The sequence below is a fragment of the Delphinapterus leucas genome, chromosome 19 (assembly GCF_059928025.1).
Source record: "Delphinapterus leucas isolate spDelLeu-1000000601 "Yukka" chromosome 19, BTC_Dleu_Yukka2, whole genome shotgun sequence".
Classification (NCBI taxonomy): Eukaryota; Metazoa; Chordata; class Mammalia; order Artiodactyla; family Monodontidae; genus Delphinapterus; species Delphinapterus leucas.
Window position 1 is genome coordinate 14,251,689 of NC_143147.1, and position 17,744 is coordinate 14,269,432.

General features: G+C 52.7%; 1 protein-coding gene across 1 annotated transcript; it reads left to right on the forward strand.

Moving 5' to 3' along the window:
- The first annotated feature begins 321 nt into the window (after positions 1 to 321).
- Positions 322 to 13,490, forward strand: CCDC42 (coiled-coil domain containing 42). The gene is made up of 7 exons (XM_022595785.2): positions 322 to 453; positions 749 to 854; positions 1,161 to 1,265; positions 3,617 to 3,814; positions 8,031 to 8,252; positions 8,351 to 8,509; positions 13,074 to 13,490. The coding sequence occupies exons 1-7, from the start codon at positions 371 to 373 to the stop codon at positions 13,149 to 13,151; spliced, it is 951 nt and encodes a 316-aa protein (XP_022451493.1). The 5' UTR covers positions 322 to 370; the 3' UTR covers positions 13,152 to 13,490.
- The last annotated feature ends 4,254 nt before the right edge of the window (positions 13,491 to 17,744 follow it).

The following is a 17,744-nucleotide window of genomic DNA, read 5'->3' on the forward strand; positions in this document are numbered from 1 at the left end:
TCAGGCCTCAAATCAGGCCGAACTCGTTCCCAGAGTTCCTGAGGGATAAATAAATGCAGGAGCAGAGAGCCAGACCCCAGCCAGAGTGGGGTCCGTGTGGACAGGGGTCAAAGGGCAAAGTCTGGGTTCCGCTCGTGGTTCACAGAACCCAGAGGCCTGTTGCTAGGTAACCAGATCTCCCAGCCGACACATCCTGAGCTGCCGATAGGCAGCCTCCAGCCATCTTCCCTGAATCTCTCAGACACCCACCCTCCGTGGGACCCTGAAAAGCAGGAGGAGGGGAGAAGCAAGCCCTGCCACCACCCCTGAGCTCCGCTACCCCCGTTTCACTGTGAAGGTTCAGCCGCTGGGCCGTTACGTCCCGGCCGCCATGAGTCTGGGCACCACGGAGGGGGAGGATCTGGCCGAGTACTTCCGGTTGCAGTATGGGCAAAGGCTGGTGCAGCTGCTGCAGTGAGTGTCGGAGGGCCCGGGACCACCGTGCCCACCCGGTGCCCCACCTCCCCACCTGTCCCCCTGCTCCTATAACCCAGCACCGCAAATCACACTGGCACCAATCCCGCCCATCCCCGGCCCCAGCTTGCTCCCCAGCACGGCCCTCTCTCCCTCTGAGCACACCGTTCTTTTCGCTCAGACGGGGTAGGGCGCCTTCCCTCCCCGTGGGTGCCTGTCTCCATGGGTTCCTCCTGGTCCCGGGCTGCCCCAGGCGCTCAGAGTCCACAGTCCCTATTGCCTGTGTCTTGGGCAGGAAGTTCCCCAGCACTGAGGACCACTCAGACTCCCCATCCATCCGGCTGCTGGAGAAGAAGAAAGAGGCCAAGCTCATGCACCATGCCATGGAGCAGAAGAAGGAGGTGGGAGACGCAAGGGTTGGATGCGGGGAGGGCCACGGCTCAGGGAGAGCCTGAGGACGGCCCTCTGTTTTGGGGGGGGGGGGCTAGAGCCAGGCATCGTGGGTGGCGATCCTGTGTTTCCTCTGCACAGCACAGAAGGGATCCGAGTCTTGGGGTACCAGTGTCCTGCGATGCTCTGCTCTGAACCAGACATGGGGTGGAAAGTGGGCACCTGGGGACAGGGGCTCTAGGGCAGGGGATGCTGGGGCCTTCCTTGGTTCCCATTCAGGGGTCCTCCTGACCTCTCTGCTCCCCCCTCCCCCCTAGACATTTCAGCGCAGAATGGAAACCCTGAACCTGCGCTGGGAGGAGCTGGGAGTCAAGGAGGCCCAGCTGAAAGCCCACATACAGAAGTTTGAGCAGTTCATCCGGGTACGAAGGGGTGTGGCCTGCTGCAGCAGGGCTGCCACACTCTGCAGTTGGCCAGCTTGCCCCTCCTCCCACTCCCTACCTCTTCCCCCTCCCTCCTCAGCCTCCATTTCCCCGACTCCTCGCCCTGGGTTAGAGGTCTCCTTGGTGCTCACCAGTGCCTGGGGCTTGCCCCTTTATCTCCCCCTCCTACTGCTCCGTTTGCATTGATAGTTTCCTGCTGCCCTGTCCGTCTCTGCCCCCTCTAGATTGCTGTTTCCTATTTCCTTGCCTGTGGTTGGCACATACAATTTATGCGGTGAATGAATGAATGATGGATGATGAATAAATGAATGAATGTGCCACGGTTAGGGCCAGGCACTTGGGGATACAAAGATGAATCAGACAGGGTTTTATTTTTTAAATAACTTTTAATTTATTTTATTTATTTCTGGCTGTGTTGGGTCTTCGCTGCTGCGCACGGGCTTTCTCTAGTTGCGGCGAGCAGGGGCTACTCTTCGTTGTGGTGCGCGGGCTTCTCATTGCAGTGGCTTCTCATTGCGGAGCACGGGCTCTAGGTGCGCAGGCTTCAGTAGTTGTGGCATGTGGGCTCAGTAGTTGTGGCACACGGGCTTAGTTGCTCTGCAGCATGTAGGATCTTCCTGGACCAGGGACTGAACCCGTGTGCCCTGCATTGGCAGGCGGATTCTCAACCACTGCACCACCAGGGAAGCCCCCAGACAGGGTTTTAGTCACCCCAGCTCACCCTACCCCTCCATCCTTGCACTGAAGGCCCAGGCAGGGGGCATTGAAGAACCAGGTACTGGAGTCCCCTCCGAGACAACCCCTCTCCGTGTGTCCTGAGAGGAGGGATTTAGCCATTTTAAAATCCAGATTTCTCCAGACTGGCTCCAACCGGGCACCTGCCGAGCCTTGAAGGGCTGGCTCAGCCCCAGGCGGTAACCTCTGGCCTCTGCTACAGGGCAGTCCTGTTCTCAAGCATCTTTGTCTCTCTCTCTGCCTAAGCCAGGTGGGAAAGGAAGCTGATGGACCAGGCATTATTCTCCAGAGGTCCAGTCTTTCTTACTGGCCAGAGAAAAGCTCATGGAGTGCTTGGGGTGGCAGGAGATTTGGGGGTGAGGGGTTCTGCAAATCGTCGGAATCCTAGAGAGCTTGTTACAGATATGGACCCTGGGCCCCTCCCCTCTCCTTGCTTTCAGCAGGCCTGAGGTCAGGCCCAGTCGACTGTATTGTTAAAAGTATCCCCAGGGGATTGTGATGCCCGGCTGGACTTGGAAACCACTGGTTTGGGGCCCCTCTGTCCTCTCCTGGACCCACAGGGCAGAATGCAAATCCCCCGGGTGCCTTCTTCCGTGTCTTCCAAATGCCACCACCACAGGCACCCATCTGGGTGGAATCACCACAGCCCCTGAAGGGGGAAAGGAGCCACACACAGGCAGTGTGAGAGGTCTGCCCCTCATCTTGGGAGGAGAGCTTGTCCTCCCAAGGAAGGAAGGGGGACGGGACCAGCCCACTTGCACCAGCTAAGCCTCGTGTCTCTTTCTGGGCATTGAATTCCCTGCATCATCTCCTCCTGTCCCCACCTGATGCCAGTCTTGAGCTACAGGAACATCCTCTCCGGAATGGCCTTGCCCCACCAGGCCCTCCGGACTAGGCCCACCTCCTAGCTTGTCTCCCTAGAGCTCCAGCAGTGTTGCCCCAGCTTTTGAAAGGCAGAGAGGGTCTCCTGCCTCTCATTTCTACAATTGGAGAAGGTGAGGCACCAAATCAGGAGAAAATTTGGGCTTCCCAGGTCTGGGCCCAGGACTCTGCCCTGTGACAAATGGCCACCACTAAGGATAGAGATGAGGGACTTCCCTGGTGGTCCAGCGGTTAGGACTCTGCGCTTCCACTGCGGGGGGCTCCGGTTCGATCCCTGATCGGGGACCTAGGATCCCACGAGAGGAGCAGTGCGGCCAAAAAAAAAAAGAATAGAGACGGAAACTTTATCAGAAGATTTTCCCAGCCTTTCCCAGGGTTTGAGTTCTCTCCAGACACTGAGCCCAGTGGGGCGTGGGGCTTCCGGAGCTCAGATCCCGCAGAGTCAGGATCACGTCCTCTCTCGTCCCCATAAGGCCACCTTCTGATGTTGGATTAAATCTCCGTCCTCTCAGCCTCCTCAGTCCATAGAAAGCCCCTCAACCAGCTTCAAATAACCCTGGAGACGCGCTTCCTTACACCTCATCCGCCACATGGGCAGCCTGGCCACCGCCGTCCACCCTCAGGGTGGACAGAGGCCTTGTGGGAGTCCCACCAGCCTGGGCCCCAGGGAGGGCAGGACCCACGCCCGATTGGCATCATCTCCCTGGCCCCAGGAGAACGACCAGAAACGGATCCGGGCCCTGAAGAAGGCCAACAAGGAGCGAGAACTCAAGAGGCAGTGCATGCAAGAGCTGACCAAGGCCAAGCAGGAGATGGCAGCCCTGCGGCTGGAGCACCAGAGGCTGAGCGCCAAGCTGCAGGAATACTCCATCTTCAACAAGTACCTGGAGAAGGTGGTGGAGAGCTCCGAGGTGCGTGGAGGGCCGAGGGGGGTGGGAGGTTCCTCAGGCCCACCTACTCTTCCCCAGGGGCCTGGGCTGTGGGGGGACTGGGGCAGGGATGGTCACCTGCTCTGGGGAGAGGCCTCCAGCCAAGGAGGGCAGCTGGCAGAGGCCCCTGGAGAGGCTGGACTCATTTCTCAAGGGTGGGAACCTGGCGGTGTATCTTTGTGCGCGTGACATCTGTGGACCTGTCTCTACATGGGTCCCGTGTCTGTGTCTAGGAGCGAGGTTTTGTTTTGGAGCACCAACGATCAGCTTGGCCTGCGTCGTATGTGACCCACACTCTCCCTGCTTCCCCTCCTCCCTGGTGTTCTTTAGTTTACTTGAGAGTAGATGGGCAGAGAAAGCACCAGCCTTGCGCAGAGCTGGGCACTTAGCACGTGCTGGGCCCTGGGCTGGGTGGGTGCTGCAAGCGTAGCCTTGCTCAGTCCACTCACTAGCCTCCAGAGGAAAGCCATCATTTCACCCTGTTACAAGGAAGAAGCGGAGGCTCAGAGAGGTTAGGTAACCTGCTCAGGGATGCACAGCTTATAAGTGGCAGAGCGCTTGCTTCTAACCACCCTTCGGTGGGCCCCACAAAGCCACTGACAACTGCTCTTCATAAAGTCACCTTGTTGCCAGAGCTAAGGGAACTTGTCTGCCCTCTGCCCACCCATGCTTTCTGGAGCGTTTGACACTGTCCATGCTCCTGCTTGAAATATACCTGTGCCCTTTCCTCTGGGACTCCTCCCTCCTTCTTCTTTCAGGCTACCTCTGGCCCTTCCTCCTCAGGCTCCTCTGGGGCTCCTCTTCCTCAAGTTCCTCGGGTCTTTGTCCCACACCCTGCACTTTTCTCCCTGAGGAATTCCCTGGGCCTCTGATGGATGTCACCCATGTCAACGGCCATCCACCTATGTCCCCCATCCTCCCATGTGACAGCAGCAGGGCCCTTCACCAGGGTGGAGAGAGGTATGAGGTATGCCCTCTGGGGTGTGAACCCATGTCCTGTGGGGGGCACAGGGAGACAAAGGATGCACAACTTTTTTAAAAGTCCTGGCAATTTCCATATAGAACCACTAACCTAATTTATTTATGCATGAGTCCCAAGTCCGTGTTACTTCCTGCATTCTAAGGTACTACCTACTGTATGATAAATTGTTCATTTAATAATTGGGTTTTGGGGGAGGTGGAGGAGTGAGAGAAGACTAGTATATTAAAGCAGCAGATAGATTATAGGACACGACTCAAATTTAGAGCTAGTAAAATGTGTCTTAGAATGGAGGAGATTGGCCTGTATCTCTCTGGCCTGGAGCTCCCTCCTAAGTTTCAGGCCCCTACATCTAATTTATTGAGTCCACAACTGCTTCCTGCCACCCCCAGGCCAGTGCTGCTGCTGGTGGGTCCGGTGCTGGTGAATGGCAAGACCACCCACCCACAGCCTCGCCAGAACTCCGGCTTCTTCCTGGACTCCTTCTCCTTCTCCCTCACTCCCCGCAGCCATCCATCAGCAGATCTGGTCTATTCTGCCTCCTAAGTATTTCTGGAATCCAGCCCCTGCCCCTTCCTCATCCAGACCACCAGTGTACCTCATCAGGAGTTCAGCTCTGCGTTATTCCTCGCCACCAGTCTGTCCAGCATTCTACAGCCAGTGGGGTCCCAATCTCTCTTTCTCTTTCCTCGTCCTTTATTTCTTTCAAAATATTTTAAGTGTACTGAAAAGTATACATAAATATATAACAGCACCCAAGTACTCTCCACAGCTGCGTCACATCTTAATATTTCCCCCAATTTGCCCCTTTTTTTTTCTAAAATAAAACACGACTGGTAATTGAAACCCCCAGTGTGCCCCCCTTCCAAACACCATTCTTCTCCTCTCCTTAGAGGTAACCAGTAATCCAGATTTTTAAGCTTCTCATTCTCAGGCTTGTTATTATCTGGGGCCACAGTTTACATTATCCATAAACTATGAATAGTATGTACACGTCCTTTTATGGCTTTTTTCCAATCAATGATTTAAAGAGAAAAAAAGCGCTTTGTATCATGGGAAATTTCAGCCGTATACAAGAGCAGAGAAAATAGTCCATTGAATGCCCATTACTCGTCACCTAATTCCAGCCATCATCAGCTCATTGTCAGAGCCCCATCGCTGCCATTTTAAAGCAAACGACACTGTTTTCATCCATAAGGATTTCATTATATGGCTCTAAAAGAGCTCTTTTTAACATAGCCACAATACCTATATCCAGCTGACGTCAAAACTTCCCCAGTTATTGCACAAATGCTTTTTGTACAGCTGGTTTGTCCCAATCGGGGTCCAAATAAGGTCCCCAAACTGCATTTGGTTGATGTGTTTCTCAAGTGTCCCAGACGTTATTACTATGCTGATCAAGAGAAGCCAGACATGATACTGTGTGATTCCACTGATATGTTTAAAAACAGGTGAAATGAATCATGGGGGATAGAAGTCATAATTCTGGTTTCCTCGGGGCAGATACTGACTGAAAGGGGGCCAAAGATTCTTCTAGGGTGCTGGAAATGTCCTAAGTCCCCCTCTTCACATAGTAGCTAGAATACTACCATCAGGAAAAGGACTTCATACTTCCCTTCATCAACTAGTTGATGACTAGGTGGGCCTTAAAGAAAAATCTTGTTAAATGCTTGATTCTTTATTACAGTCTTCAGAATAATGAGTTGGTTCTCCAGCAGCCTCTGAAAGTGCCCTGTAATGTTGTTAGTATCACTGCGAACAACACATTTGATATGGTTCAATCCTTTGCACTTATTCTTACTGATGTTCAAAGGGTCCCATCTTTGGACAGTGGGAGCCTCTTCAAGCTGGCACCTGAGACCTTTTGACATCAGCGTTCAGTTTTGGAGAGGTGCTCCTAGGTGCTCTGATGTATCCCATTCGTTTTAGCTGTTGTATACCATTGCATCTCTCGGAAATGCAGACAGGAAGTTCTCTCTCTGCTCTCTCCTTCAGTGGATGAAGTTCACACTCCTCAGGGTTTACTGGGCACTTTTTTAACTTCTCCAGGGTGATCTCTCCCTCCCCATCTTGAACCCAGGCCATTCATATTAAACTCTCTTGCTCATCCTGGATATGCCACACATACCCCATCATCTTTACCCAGGCTGTTCCGTCTACCTGTACTACTTCCTCACTTTCCCCCACCTGCCTTTACCTGCCCGTCTTCTCGTCATACCTCTGGTCTCATTTTAACCATCCTTTTCCTGAGGAAGCCTTTTCTGGCTGTCCCCATCTCCTCTAACGCTGGGTTAAGTGGCCCGTGCCCACAGAGGATGTATTTGGGGAGAGGCCAGTTCCTGGAACACCAGTCTATCACTGGAAATGTCATGAGATGGAGAGACAACTCAGGGAGTGTCCCCTGGGTGGCTGGAAGTCACGTGTTGATAACCTCCCCCCCCCCCCCCCCCGCCCCGGGACGTGAGTTGGCATCCTGGAGCTGGTGCTTACAGCGCCTTCCAGAGAGGGCGGGTTACAGGGCTTCTGTTCTGCTGAGTTAGGGCCAGAGCAGCCTGGCCCTGCACTGTGGCAGACGGGGCAGCTGAGCCCGGCCAGCCACCTGCCCCACTGGTACCCACCCTCTCCAGACCCCGCCGGAGGGAGGCCTCAGCCCCTGTTGAACAAATACCAGAGAGCACCAGGCTGAAGATACTACCCAACGGTCGCCTGCAGCCCATCCCCCAGGCGCCGAGAGGGCTTATCTCTCTGTGTTGTAACTGACTATTTGCTTGTCTGCCTGTCCTACCCCGCCGCCCCAAGTTGTAAGGCTTCCCAAAAGCAGGGTCTGGCTTTCTTATCTCCTGTTCAGCTGGGGAACCTTCAGAGCGGTTTATTAATCCAGGTCTCTGAGGGTGGAAGCTGGCACGTAGCTTTGTTAAAGCTCCCAGGTGATTCTAATAACCGGCAGTCAAGACTGAGAGCCCTGGGTGGAGATGCACGTGCTCCCAACACGTGGCCCACGGCCCATACCAACTCAGGAGGAGCACAGGGGGACTGCAAGGGCCTCACAGCCTCTGCCCCTTGGCCCAGGGCCTCACTGCCGGGCAGAGGCATGAAGGCTGGGAGTGGAGGGCGCAGAGTGGGGTCGGGCCCCTTGGGCGGCGGTGCACTCGTCCGAGTCCGTCCCTCCCCTCCACCCCACCCCCACCCCCACCCCCGCCGGCCCATCCCCGCCCGCAGTTCGAAGAGATCCACGAGGTAATCGCGCGCTACAATACGCTGGTGAGCATGCACCACGACCTCATGCAGTCGGCGCAGGAGGGCCAGGAGAAGGTCGAGCGCGCCAAGGCCCGGCTGGCGCACTACAAGGAGGAGAAGGACGACGAGATCCTGCAGCACAACAACGAGCTGGCGCGCCTGCAGATGCGCTTCGACCGCGCCCGCAGCGACGTCATCATCTGGGTGAGCGCCCCGGGTGGGTAAGGGACACACACACACAAACACACACACACGCACACACACTCCTAGCACTCACGCCCCGCCCTCATTCTCCTCCCCAGGAATCTCGCTGGGCACACATCCAGAACACCGCCGCCAAGAAGACCCTCTTGCTTGGCACCATTAAGATGGCAACGCTGAACCTCTTCCAGATCGTGAGCAAGCAGCTGAAGGAGGCGAGCTCCGTGTCCCTGGAGGACACGCACAAACAGCTGGACACGGTAAGAGGAGGCCCAAGTGCCTGGCCAGCTGGCTGGACTGAGCCACGATGGTTCTCCATGGGTTGGGCAGAGGCGTGATTCCTACAGAGTAGTGGTTCTCAAATTTTCACAGCATCAGAATCACCTGGGGGCTGGGGCGTATCGCTGAATCCCACCCCCAGAGTCTCAGACTCGGTGGGTCTGAGATGAAAAGCCATGAATTTCCATTTTCAGCAAGTTTCCAGGTGATGGTGCTGGTCTGGGTTCCACACTTTGAGAACCACTGCATTAGCGCTAAGGCTCTGTTGGCCCCAATCAGCACGCGCAGTAGCAGGGACCCGCTACTGCATTCATTAGTTACACAAAACAGTCTTATTAAGTTCTAGTGAGATGCTGAAGGCTTGTGACTGACCCCCACGCTTGGGGAAAAGAGAAAATTGGTGGGTGGTGCGGGGAGGGAAATCAGCAAGGGCAGGGAAGCGTCAGAGTCATATTAGTACCATTCTGAGATTTTTCTCTTTGAAGTAACTGAAAGGAAATGACTTTTTCACTGTATGATTCAAAGCTATTGGATGCCATGTCCGTGTGCCACCTGAAATTGTCTCACTTCTGACCAAAGGTACCGGCATTCCGCAGTTTGGGAAGCTGCGCCAGCAGATGCAGCAGCCGTGCTTCTTGTAACGTGCAGAGAACCATGATTAATTATTTATCCTTTTTGGCAAAAGCCTTGAGCTCTGCCATGAAATAGTAGAAAGTAGGCTCCCAAAGGCTGGGATTTCTGTTTGCTTTTTTCCTGCTGTATCCCCAGCATCTAGAACAATGCCAGGCAGATAGCAGGCTCTCTGTAAGTATTTGGTGAATGACTATGGAACAGAAGCCAATAAAAGCAATTGACTGAGAGGTGCTTCCTCTGTTTAAAAAAAAAAAAAAAAAAAGGTGAAACTCATGAAATGTAAAGAATTTCACCCACTGACCAGCTGGGAAGTAGGATTTCCTTAAACCAAAGAATCAGCCTGCATCGTAAGGCTTATTAGAGCAGAATTATTAACAGTCCAAAGACTGTAAAGGGAATTTGTAAGAAAAGTTGTTCTGAAATAGTGCTCCTCAAACTTTTTTGGTAGCAGGATACCTTTACACTCATAAAATTTATTGAAGACCCTCAAAGAGCTTTTGCTTATATGGGTTCTATCAATTGATGTTTCCTTATTAGAAACTCAAGCAGAAAAATTAAAAGTAATTCATTTAGAAATGACAGTAAGAAGCACATTAACACAAATAGCATTTTTTAAAATTTTATTTATTTATTTATTTTTGTCTGTGTTGGGTCTTCGTTTCTGTGCGAGGGCTTTCTCTAGTTGTGGCCAGTGGGGGCCACTCTTCATCGCGGTGCGCGGGCCTCTCTCTCTCGCGGCCTGTCTCGTTGTGGAGCACAGGCTCCAGACGCGCAGGCTCAGTAGTTGTGGCTAACGGGTCCAGTTGCTCCGCGGCATGTGGGATCCTCCCAGACCAGGGCTCGAACCCGTGTCCCCTGCATTGGCAGGCAGACTCTCAACCACTGCGCCACCAGGGAAGCCCCACATATAGCATTTTTAATGAAAAACACGTTTTCAAAAAGTATTTATGCAAATCCCTTGAATGCGTGGCTCCCTGGAGGACAGGTGGATTGCCACACCTGCTTCTGCATTCAGCCTGTCGTGATAGCCTACGTCATGGGAACATCCCACTCTGGTAAAAGCCCCTGTAGACTCTCAAGAAAATAAGAGCAAAAAAGACAAGTAACATCTTAGTATTATTATAAAAAGGGTTTTGGCCTCGTAGACCCCTCTCCCCGGCAGTAGGGTCTCAGGACGCCCAGCCGTCCTCAGATCCCTCTCCTTTAGCCGTTGTAAAGAAAAATGGGGCAGGAGGTGGTGGGGGAGCATCCCCTGCTCAGACCGTAGCTTACAGTCCATCCACTCCAAATTCTGAGCTTTCGGACTCCCTCTCAACCTCTTTTTTTTTTTTTTTTCCCGGCTGCACGGCTTGTGGGATCTTAGTTCCCCCACCAAAGATCGAACCCAGGCCCCCAGCATCGAGCAGTGAACGTGCCGAGTCCTAACCACTGGACTACCAGGGAATTCCTGTTCTCAACCTTGATTTGCTTCGATAGGAATTCCTCATATTGCCCAAATGTTATTTTTAAATATTCCACTTCATTCCTGTAGGATATGAGCCTACACACACGTGATTAAGTAGCCTGAAAAAAGAAAAATAAAGACCTGGGAAAATATAAGTTAAAATCTGAGGTCAAGGCGAGAGAGAGATGTATGGACTCTGGATTCTTGGATTATAGAGGACAGTAGTTCAACAGGGACAGGAGTTGGCTCTGAGCTTCCTGGTAACCAGAAGCAAAAGCAACACATAGTTCTTGTACCAAAATAAGAAAACACATGGTTTCTTCAGAAAGAGCGAAACGTTCCCAGCACTTAACCTCCAGCTGAACATTTTCAAGGAGGCTCCAGAGACACTCAGTGAAATGATGTTCTCAGTCCCTCCAACAGATCCACGCATGGGCTTCAGAAAGCAGCCACTTACTTAGAATCAGGAACGAGGTACCACTCAGGGAAAGTGATTTTGCAAAAGGCCAAGACGATTTGCGTTCAGTATAGTGAGTGTGGAAGGTCGAGCATTATTGTTTCTGAATAAAGCCCAAACTGGAGCAGCATTTTCCAAACCGTGCTTGGCAAACCCTAGAATCCCAGGATGGTAGTAAGTCTCCTCCAGGGAAATAAATGGGCTCTACGGTCTACAAAATTTAGAAAACTCAAGTTAAACAAAGGTGGCTGGTTTTAAAATACAGGACTTCACAGTGCCTTTGCTATGGTTCTGCCCTGAGACTCTCCAAGCAGATAAAGTTTCTAAAACTTACTTGACCACAGACCCTTTTTGGGATAGGTGATTACTTACTACAAGAACATAGTTTGGGAAATACTGGACTTGTCATCTCTGTAACCTTGGGAAAGTTGCTCTAATTCAGTCACTGTTTGTTTCTCTCCTCTCTTGCAAAATAGGAATTATGTTGGTAATAGTAACAGTATTAGCAACTAACTGGGCTTTTGAGAGTGTTGGACAGTCTGTATAGCCCCATATTTAAGAACATTCTTAAAAAGGAGAAATTTTAGGACTGAGATCTTAAAGGCCATCTAGGCCAACCTTTTCTCCCTCTTCCCTTTTTAAAGATAAACTGAGTCCCAGAAAGATGAAGTGATTTCCCCAGAGCTGCATCAGGACCCCAGGTCGTCATCCTTTTTTAAAGTGAAGTATAGTTGGTTTACAATATTGTAAATCGTAAATATTGTAGTTTCAGGTGAACAGCAAAGTGATTCATTTGTACGTATGTATGTATATATCCATATTCTTTTATTTTCAATTCTTTTCCATTATAGTTTTTGGGGTTTTTTTATTTTATTTTATTTTTTTTTTGCGGTACATGGGCCTCTCACTGCTGTGGCCTCTCCCGTTGCGGAGCACAGGCTCCGGACGCGCAGGCTCAGCGGCCATGGCTCACGGGCCCAGCCGCTCCGCGGCACGTGGGATCTTCCCAGACCGGGGCATGAACCCGTGTCCCCTGCATCGGCAGGCGGACTCTCAACCACTGCGCCACCAGGGAAACCCTCCATTATAGTTTTTTATAAGATATTGAATATAGTTTCCTGTGCTCTACAGTAAATCCTTATTGTTTCTCTGTTTTATATATGGTAGTGTGCATCTATTAATCCCATATTCCCAATTCATCCCTGCCCCCACTTTCCCCTTCGTTAACCGTAAGTTTGTTTTCTATGTCTGTGAGTCTGTTTCTGTTTTGTAAATAAGTTCATTTGTACTATTTTTTAGATTCCACATATAAGTGATATCATATAATATTTGTCTTTGTCTGACTTACTTCACTTAGTATGGTAATCTCTAGGTCCATCCATGTTGCTGCAAATGGCATTATTTCATTCTTTTTTATGGCAAGTAATATTCCATTGTGTGTGTGTGTGTGTGTGTACCACATCTTCTTTATCCATTCGTCTGCTGATGGGTGTTTAGATTGCAGGACCCTGACTTGTGTGGCTGTGCTTTTTCCACTATGTCATACTGATTGCATGTTCTTTACGACAAAAGTTAGTGAATAGAATTTAAACTTCCCTTGATGACTCAAGATTATCATAACGAGCATCAGTTCTGGGTTTCAAGCAAATGACCTCCTTGAAGGCTTTTAAATAGTGGAGAGCCGTCTGCCCTGACCCTGGCTGACCCCTTCCTGCTAAGTGCGTGTAGCCTCTGAGTCCGCTTAGGATCCTCCCTTTGTCTCCCTTTGTTAGACTGTCAGCCTGTACTTCATCCTCTCACTGCGTCTTCCTCTAGGGGTTCCCAACTCCGTCCATGTTCATCACTTCTAGTCTGCTAAGCCTCATTCTCCATGTCAACTAGAATAATTGTCAAATGAGGGAAAGTCGGTCACAGGAAATGGTGACTCCTTACAAGCAGGTTATGCCAGGACATTTCTGGATGGGTGGCTTGTCGCCTGCTGGGATTAACTGCGGTCCCCTGGCCTTGCTAGATCCAGCAGTTTATCCAGGACCTGTCAGACATCTGGGCAGAGGTGAAGAAGAAGGAGCAACAGCAAGTCCGGGTTTAAGGAGCAGCCATGGTTCCAGAATGTTCTGAGACAGAGAAGGGAGAGAGAAAGTACCTGGTGACCTTGCCGTCCAGTCAGCCCAGTCCAGCCCTCTGGGACCGCTGTGCCTTTCGGAAATCCCTGTTTATCCCCTCAGGCCGCAGCCCGTCCCATCCCTGAAAACATTAAATTCTATTAGAAGTTTGTTCCTAAGTTCTCTCTCTCTTTTTGGTGGTTTATTCATGGGGAAGAGGGTCCACTGAGGGGAGAATCCCCCAAAGCACCCCCTTTTGAAGCTGCCCAGGTCTCGTATCTCTTAGGCTTTGCAGTTTACACAGGAAGTATCCGCGTGGCAACACACACCAGGGTGAGTACACAGGACCCTTCTTTCCTCTACCACTTCCATTTTTTTTTTAAGTTGGTGTTTCTAGTTGTGGTGCAAAGACTCAGTAGAAACCATGAAGGCAGCTTCCTGGGTCCGAGCGCCGGAAGCGGTAAGTTAGGAACTGTTTCTTCCCTGACGTCGGGAGGAAGCCCTGCTGTCCTGCCCCCGCTGGACCCTAAGACATGCAGTATGGTATCAGGAATGCTGATGTAGGAATAGCAGGCAGGCTGCCAGGTGACAGCGTCTTAGCAGGCTGGAATGATGGCTTCAAACCGACAAAACTAAACTGAGTGGAGGTAAATGTGAAGTCTCTCACTTAACGGTCAAAAACTCAACGGTACTGTTGTCAGTCGTCAGTGGCAGAAGGCAGGTCGGGGACTGGACTGAAAGAGCAGCACTTACTGAGCATACGTTTTATATACATCATCCCAGTGAGAACCGTGTGGCACCATTAACACCTGAATTACCAAACAGGACACTTGCCCAAGGGCACTGGCTCCAGTGACAGGGTCGGGAGTCGCATTGGGTCTGCCTGCCCCCAGCCTGTGCTCCCTCCACCAGGCTGCTTTCCCCTCCAGGGGCAGCCCGGGGGGGGGGGCGGCCTGAACAGGGCTCCTTGTTTCTCCTTGGCCCTGTGATCCCAGAGGCCCTGCGGGGAGACCACCACCTCCAGGGGAGTCTGCTGCAGCACCCCTGCCTGGACCCTGCTGTGGGCCGCCGTCGCCCCTCACCTTTGTGTTCACCATCTTCCAGCAGCGTCAACATCCCCTGGGAGTTTATTGGAAAGGCAAATTCTCGGGCCCCATCCCAGACCCAAGCATTGGAAGCTCTGGAGGTGGGGCAAAGCCCTCTGGGTTTTAACAAGGCCTCCAGGTGATTTGGATACAAGCTCAAGTTTGAGAACTACCACTTTAGGGTAAACCAGACACTTTCAAGGACCTGAGATCCCACCATGTGAGGTCATACCTATCCGTAACCCCACCTGTAGAGTCGGCGTGCTGTCAGAGGAACAGAACCAGCAGAAGGGAGATGCAGATGGGCATCCGCGGCTTTGCTCAGGGGGTTGGACCCCAGGCAGGGAGGCCGCCAGTTGAGCAGTCTCTGCACACCTGTCGTCTTCCCACTGATGCCGGAGCTTGAAGCCCAAGGACGGGGAGTGGTTGGGAAAGAAATATGGACGTAAAGTGGGGGAGATGGAGGGTGAGTCGGAATCCACACTCGCAAGCTAGGCCCATGAGGATGGACAGAAACCCATGGTAGTTCTTGCGGCCTCCAAGCCGGGAGGGGTGGGCGTCTGTAGAAGCTGGACCTGGGTCACGGAGCTGAGCACCCACACTTGGCCCAGGAGCCGGAGGCGCTGCAAGAGGGTCCAGGGAAGGAGGAACAGCTGGGGCCACGGCCTCCCACGGATGAGGGGAGTGGGCAGTGCAGGGACAGCGGGTGGGAGCCTCCACCTCTGCCCTCAAGCCTCTCACTGGAACCTCTGTGACCCCTGCTCCTTAGAAGCACCCCAGAAAAGGAATTCTGGGGAACACAGCACAGCCTGGCCAAGCTGCCACGTCCCCAGGCCTCCACACGACCGTCATCTGCTTCACAGGTGAGGGAAAGGGGCGGGGAGTGGGGCTGGCTGTCCCCTGCCAAAGGGACTTCTCTCCGGAAGGGGTTGGAATGTAACCGAGCAAGGGCTCCTGTGCTGGCAGCGCAGAGAGCCAAGCTCTGACAGCGGGTGTTTGCAGCAAAGTCAGGGTTTATTTGCAGGACGCCAAGCAAAGAGAAAGGGCAACTCATGCTCAGAAAACCCAAACGCCCGATGGCTTTCAGGCAAGGGTTTTTAAAGACAGTGTGAGGAAATGTAATGCTGGACACTCTAAAACTCTTAGAGGAAAACATAGGAAGAACACTCTTTGACATAAATCACAGCAAGATTTTTTTTTTTTTTTTTTTTTGCGGTATGCGGGCCTCTCACTGTTGTGGCCTCTCCCGCTGCGGAGCACAGGCTCCGGACGCGCAGGCTCAGCAGCCATGGCTCACGGACCCAGCCGCTCCGTGGCATGTGGGATCTTCCCGGACCGGGGCATGAACCCGTGTCCCCTGCATCGGCAGGCGGACTCTCAACCACTGCGCCACCAGGGAGGCCCCCCCTTTTCTTTGATCCTCCTCAATCCTGGGAGGAACAGGAGCAGGACAAGAAAGGGAATAAAGTTTTGGATAGAGACGTTAATCGTAAACTTGGCAGGGGAGCTCAGTTTTCGGGGGGACTGGGTTTCAGGAGGGCAGAGGTCATCCCGCAAACCCAGGAGGGCAAGTTCTGGGGGTGGTGCTGAGAGGGGGATGGGTAGAGTCTCTCACTGGAGGGAAATGTCTGGGCCTCCAGAACCAGGGTTGGGGGTGAAGAATATGCCTCTAATACAGCTTGCCCTCACCTTTGAGCCTCCTGGGCTGTTTCCTGGGAGGCAGGAAAGGGTGCAGGACAGATGGTTATGCTAACCCCTATGCACATAGCCCCACCGTGTTCTGCTGTATCTGTGAGGTGGTGTTTGAGAAGTTCAGCCTCTAAGGGGAGGCGTTGGGGTGGTGGGCGGCCCAGCCCTTCCCCAGGCCCCTCCCTCCCTCCCTCCCTCTTTCCCTGTCTTGGAGCGTCAAGATTCCCCGAAGTGAGGAATTGTGCAGAGTCACACTCAGGATCCCTGTGATCACACACAAGCTTACCCTAACCCACACGGCTTTACACGTGTGTGCATAACTCACTCGGAGACTCCTTGCATTTTTCAGGTTTCCAAAGGGGCCCAGCCCGGGAGCAGAAGAAATTCTGTGGGTCTAGGCAGATTTCTTGATTACAAGTGAAGCCACAGATCCACAGACTCATTCCCAAACCCACAGAAAGGGGCAGAGCCACTCCAGGAGGGCCAGCGATTCTCCCAAGCCTGAGCGAGAGGGCTTCCCCTTGGATGGGGGGACAGGCAGGGGTCACGGACAGACCCTCACTCCTCTCCCCCAGCCCCTCAGCCTGTCCACCCCGGGCCCTGGACCCACAGAAAGAAGCCCAAGACCGGCCACTCAAGAGGGATTGGGGCTCCCAGATGCAGGAGTGTTTCAAGAAAAAAAAAAAGATGGAGTTAAGATGACTGGAGTTCTCTCAGCAAGAAAAGACACCAGCTCATTAAAGCAGAAATAACTGACTGGTTCCAGAAATGAATGGTTCTCATCAGCACAGGCAGGAAGTAGGGTTCCGGGTGTTTTATGGGTAACGGGAGGCAAGAGGAGGGAAGACCTTCAGGGACTTACTCTCAACGCTGTTAGTGCTTCCTGATTGGGGCCGGGGGGGGGGGGGGGAAGGAAAAAGGGGGAATAGGGCCTCGAGGCGTGAAGGAGCCCAGCCCGCCAGCAGCCAGGTAGGAGGACATCTCCATGTCTGTCACTTACGCCACGCCACACACGCAGTCCCCAAACGGCGGTCAGTGTCCCAAAGCTGCAGGTGAGGAAGTGGCTTAGAACAAAGAGCTGCTTTTGGAGTGGTATCCGTGTCTCTGGAGTAGTTGAAGAGTTCATGCTTCTGTAGGATTAGCTGTTGGTCCCTGGGATCACATCCCTTTCTCAGACTCCAGGCTGGGATCCCACATCTTACATCCAAGGCTTTTGGGCAGCTTGCGGGGGCCTGGAACCTTCCTCCTGTCATTTCAAACCATCTTAATTAGGGGTCGTCCCTCAGGCACCTCTGGTCTGAAACTTTCGATCCAGTGATATCTATCAGAAGTGTCCACAGCAGGGCGTGGAAGGCAAGCAGAGTCCCAGGAGGCCCCAGGCAGCTCCTTCCCCTGGGAGATGAGCTCTCACTGACAGCCGTGGGCCTCACCTCCACTATCCTCACCTGCCCCGACACCCCCCCTAGCTTTAACTCTTTGAAACTTTGAACGTTTTGAAATCGAGAAGTCTCCCGCTGCAAACCACAGAGTTGGGGATGGTAAGAGCCAGGCTCAGAGGCATCCAGAGCTTGAGGATTCCACCTTCCGGGGAGGCAAGGAACCATTTTAGGAGGAAACAGGCTGGATCTAGAAACATCCAGCAGAAGGAAAGCCAGCTGCACGGGGACGCGAAACTGATCGTATTAGTTTTCCGTTCTGCGTGACAGATTGCCACAAACTCAGAGACCTAAACCAACATCCACTGCCTGTCTCACAGTTGTGGGTCAGAAGTCCCCGTGGACTCAACTGGGAACTGAAATCAGGGCT

Excerpts from the sequence above, each read along its gene's own strand:
- CCDC42 (XM_022595785.2), top strand. The coding sequence starts at position 371 with ATGAGTCTGGGCACCACGGAGGGGGAGGATCTGGCCGAGTACTTCCGG. Across the intron at positions 454-748 it reads AGGCTGGTGCAGCTGCTGCA|GAAGTTCCCCAGCACTGAGG; the intron begins GTGAGTGTCGGA and ends TGTCTTGGGCAG. Across the intron at positions 855-1,160 it reads CCATGGAGCAGAAGAAGGAG|ACATTTCAGCGCAGAATGGA; the intron begins GTGGGAGACGCA and ends CCTCCCCCCTAG.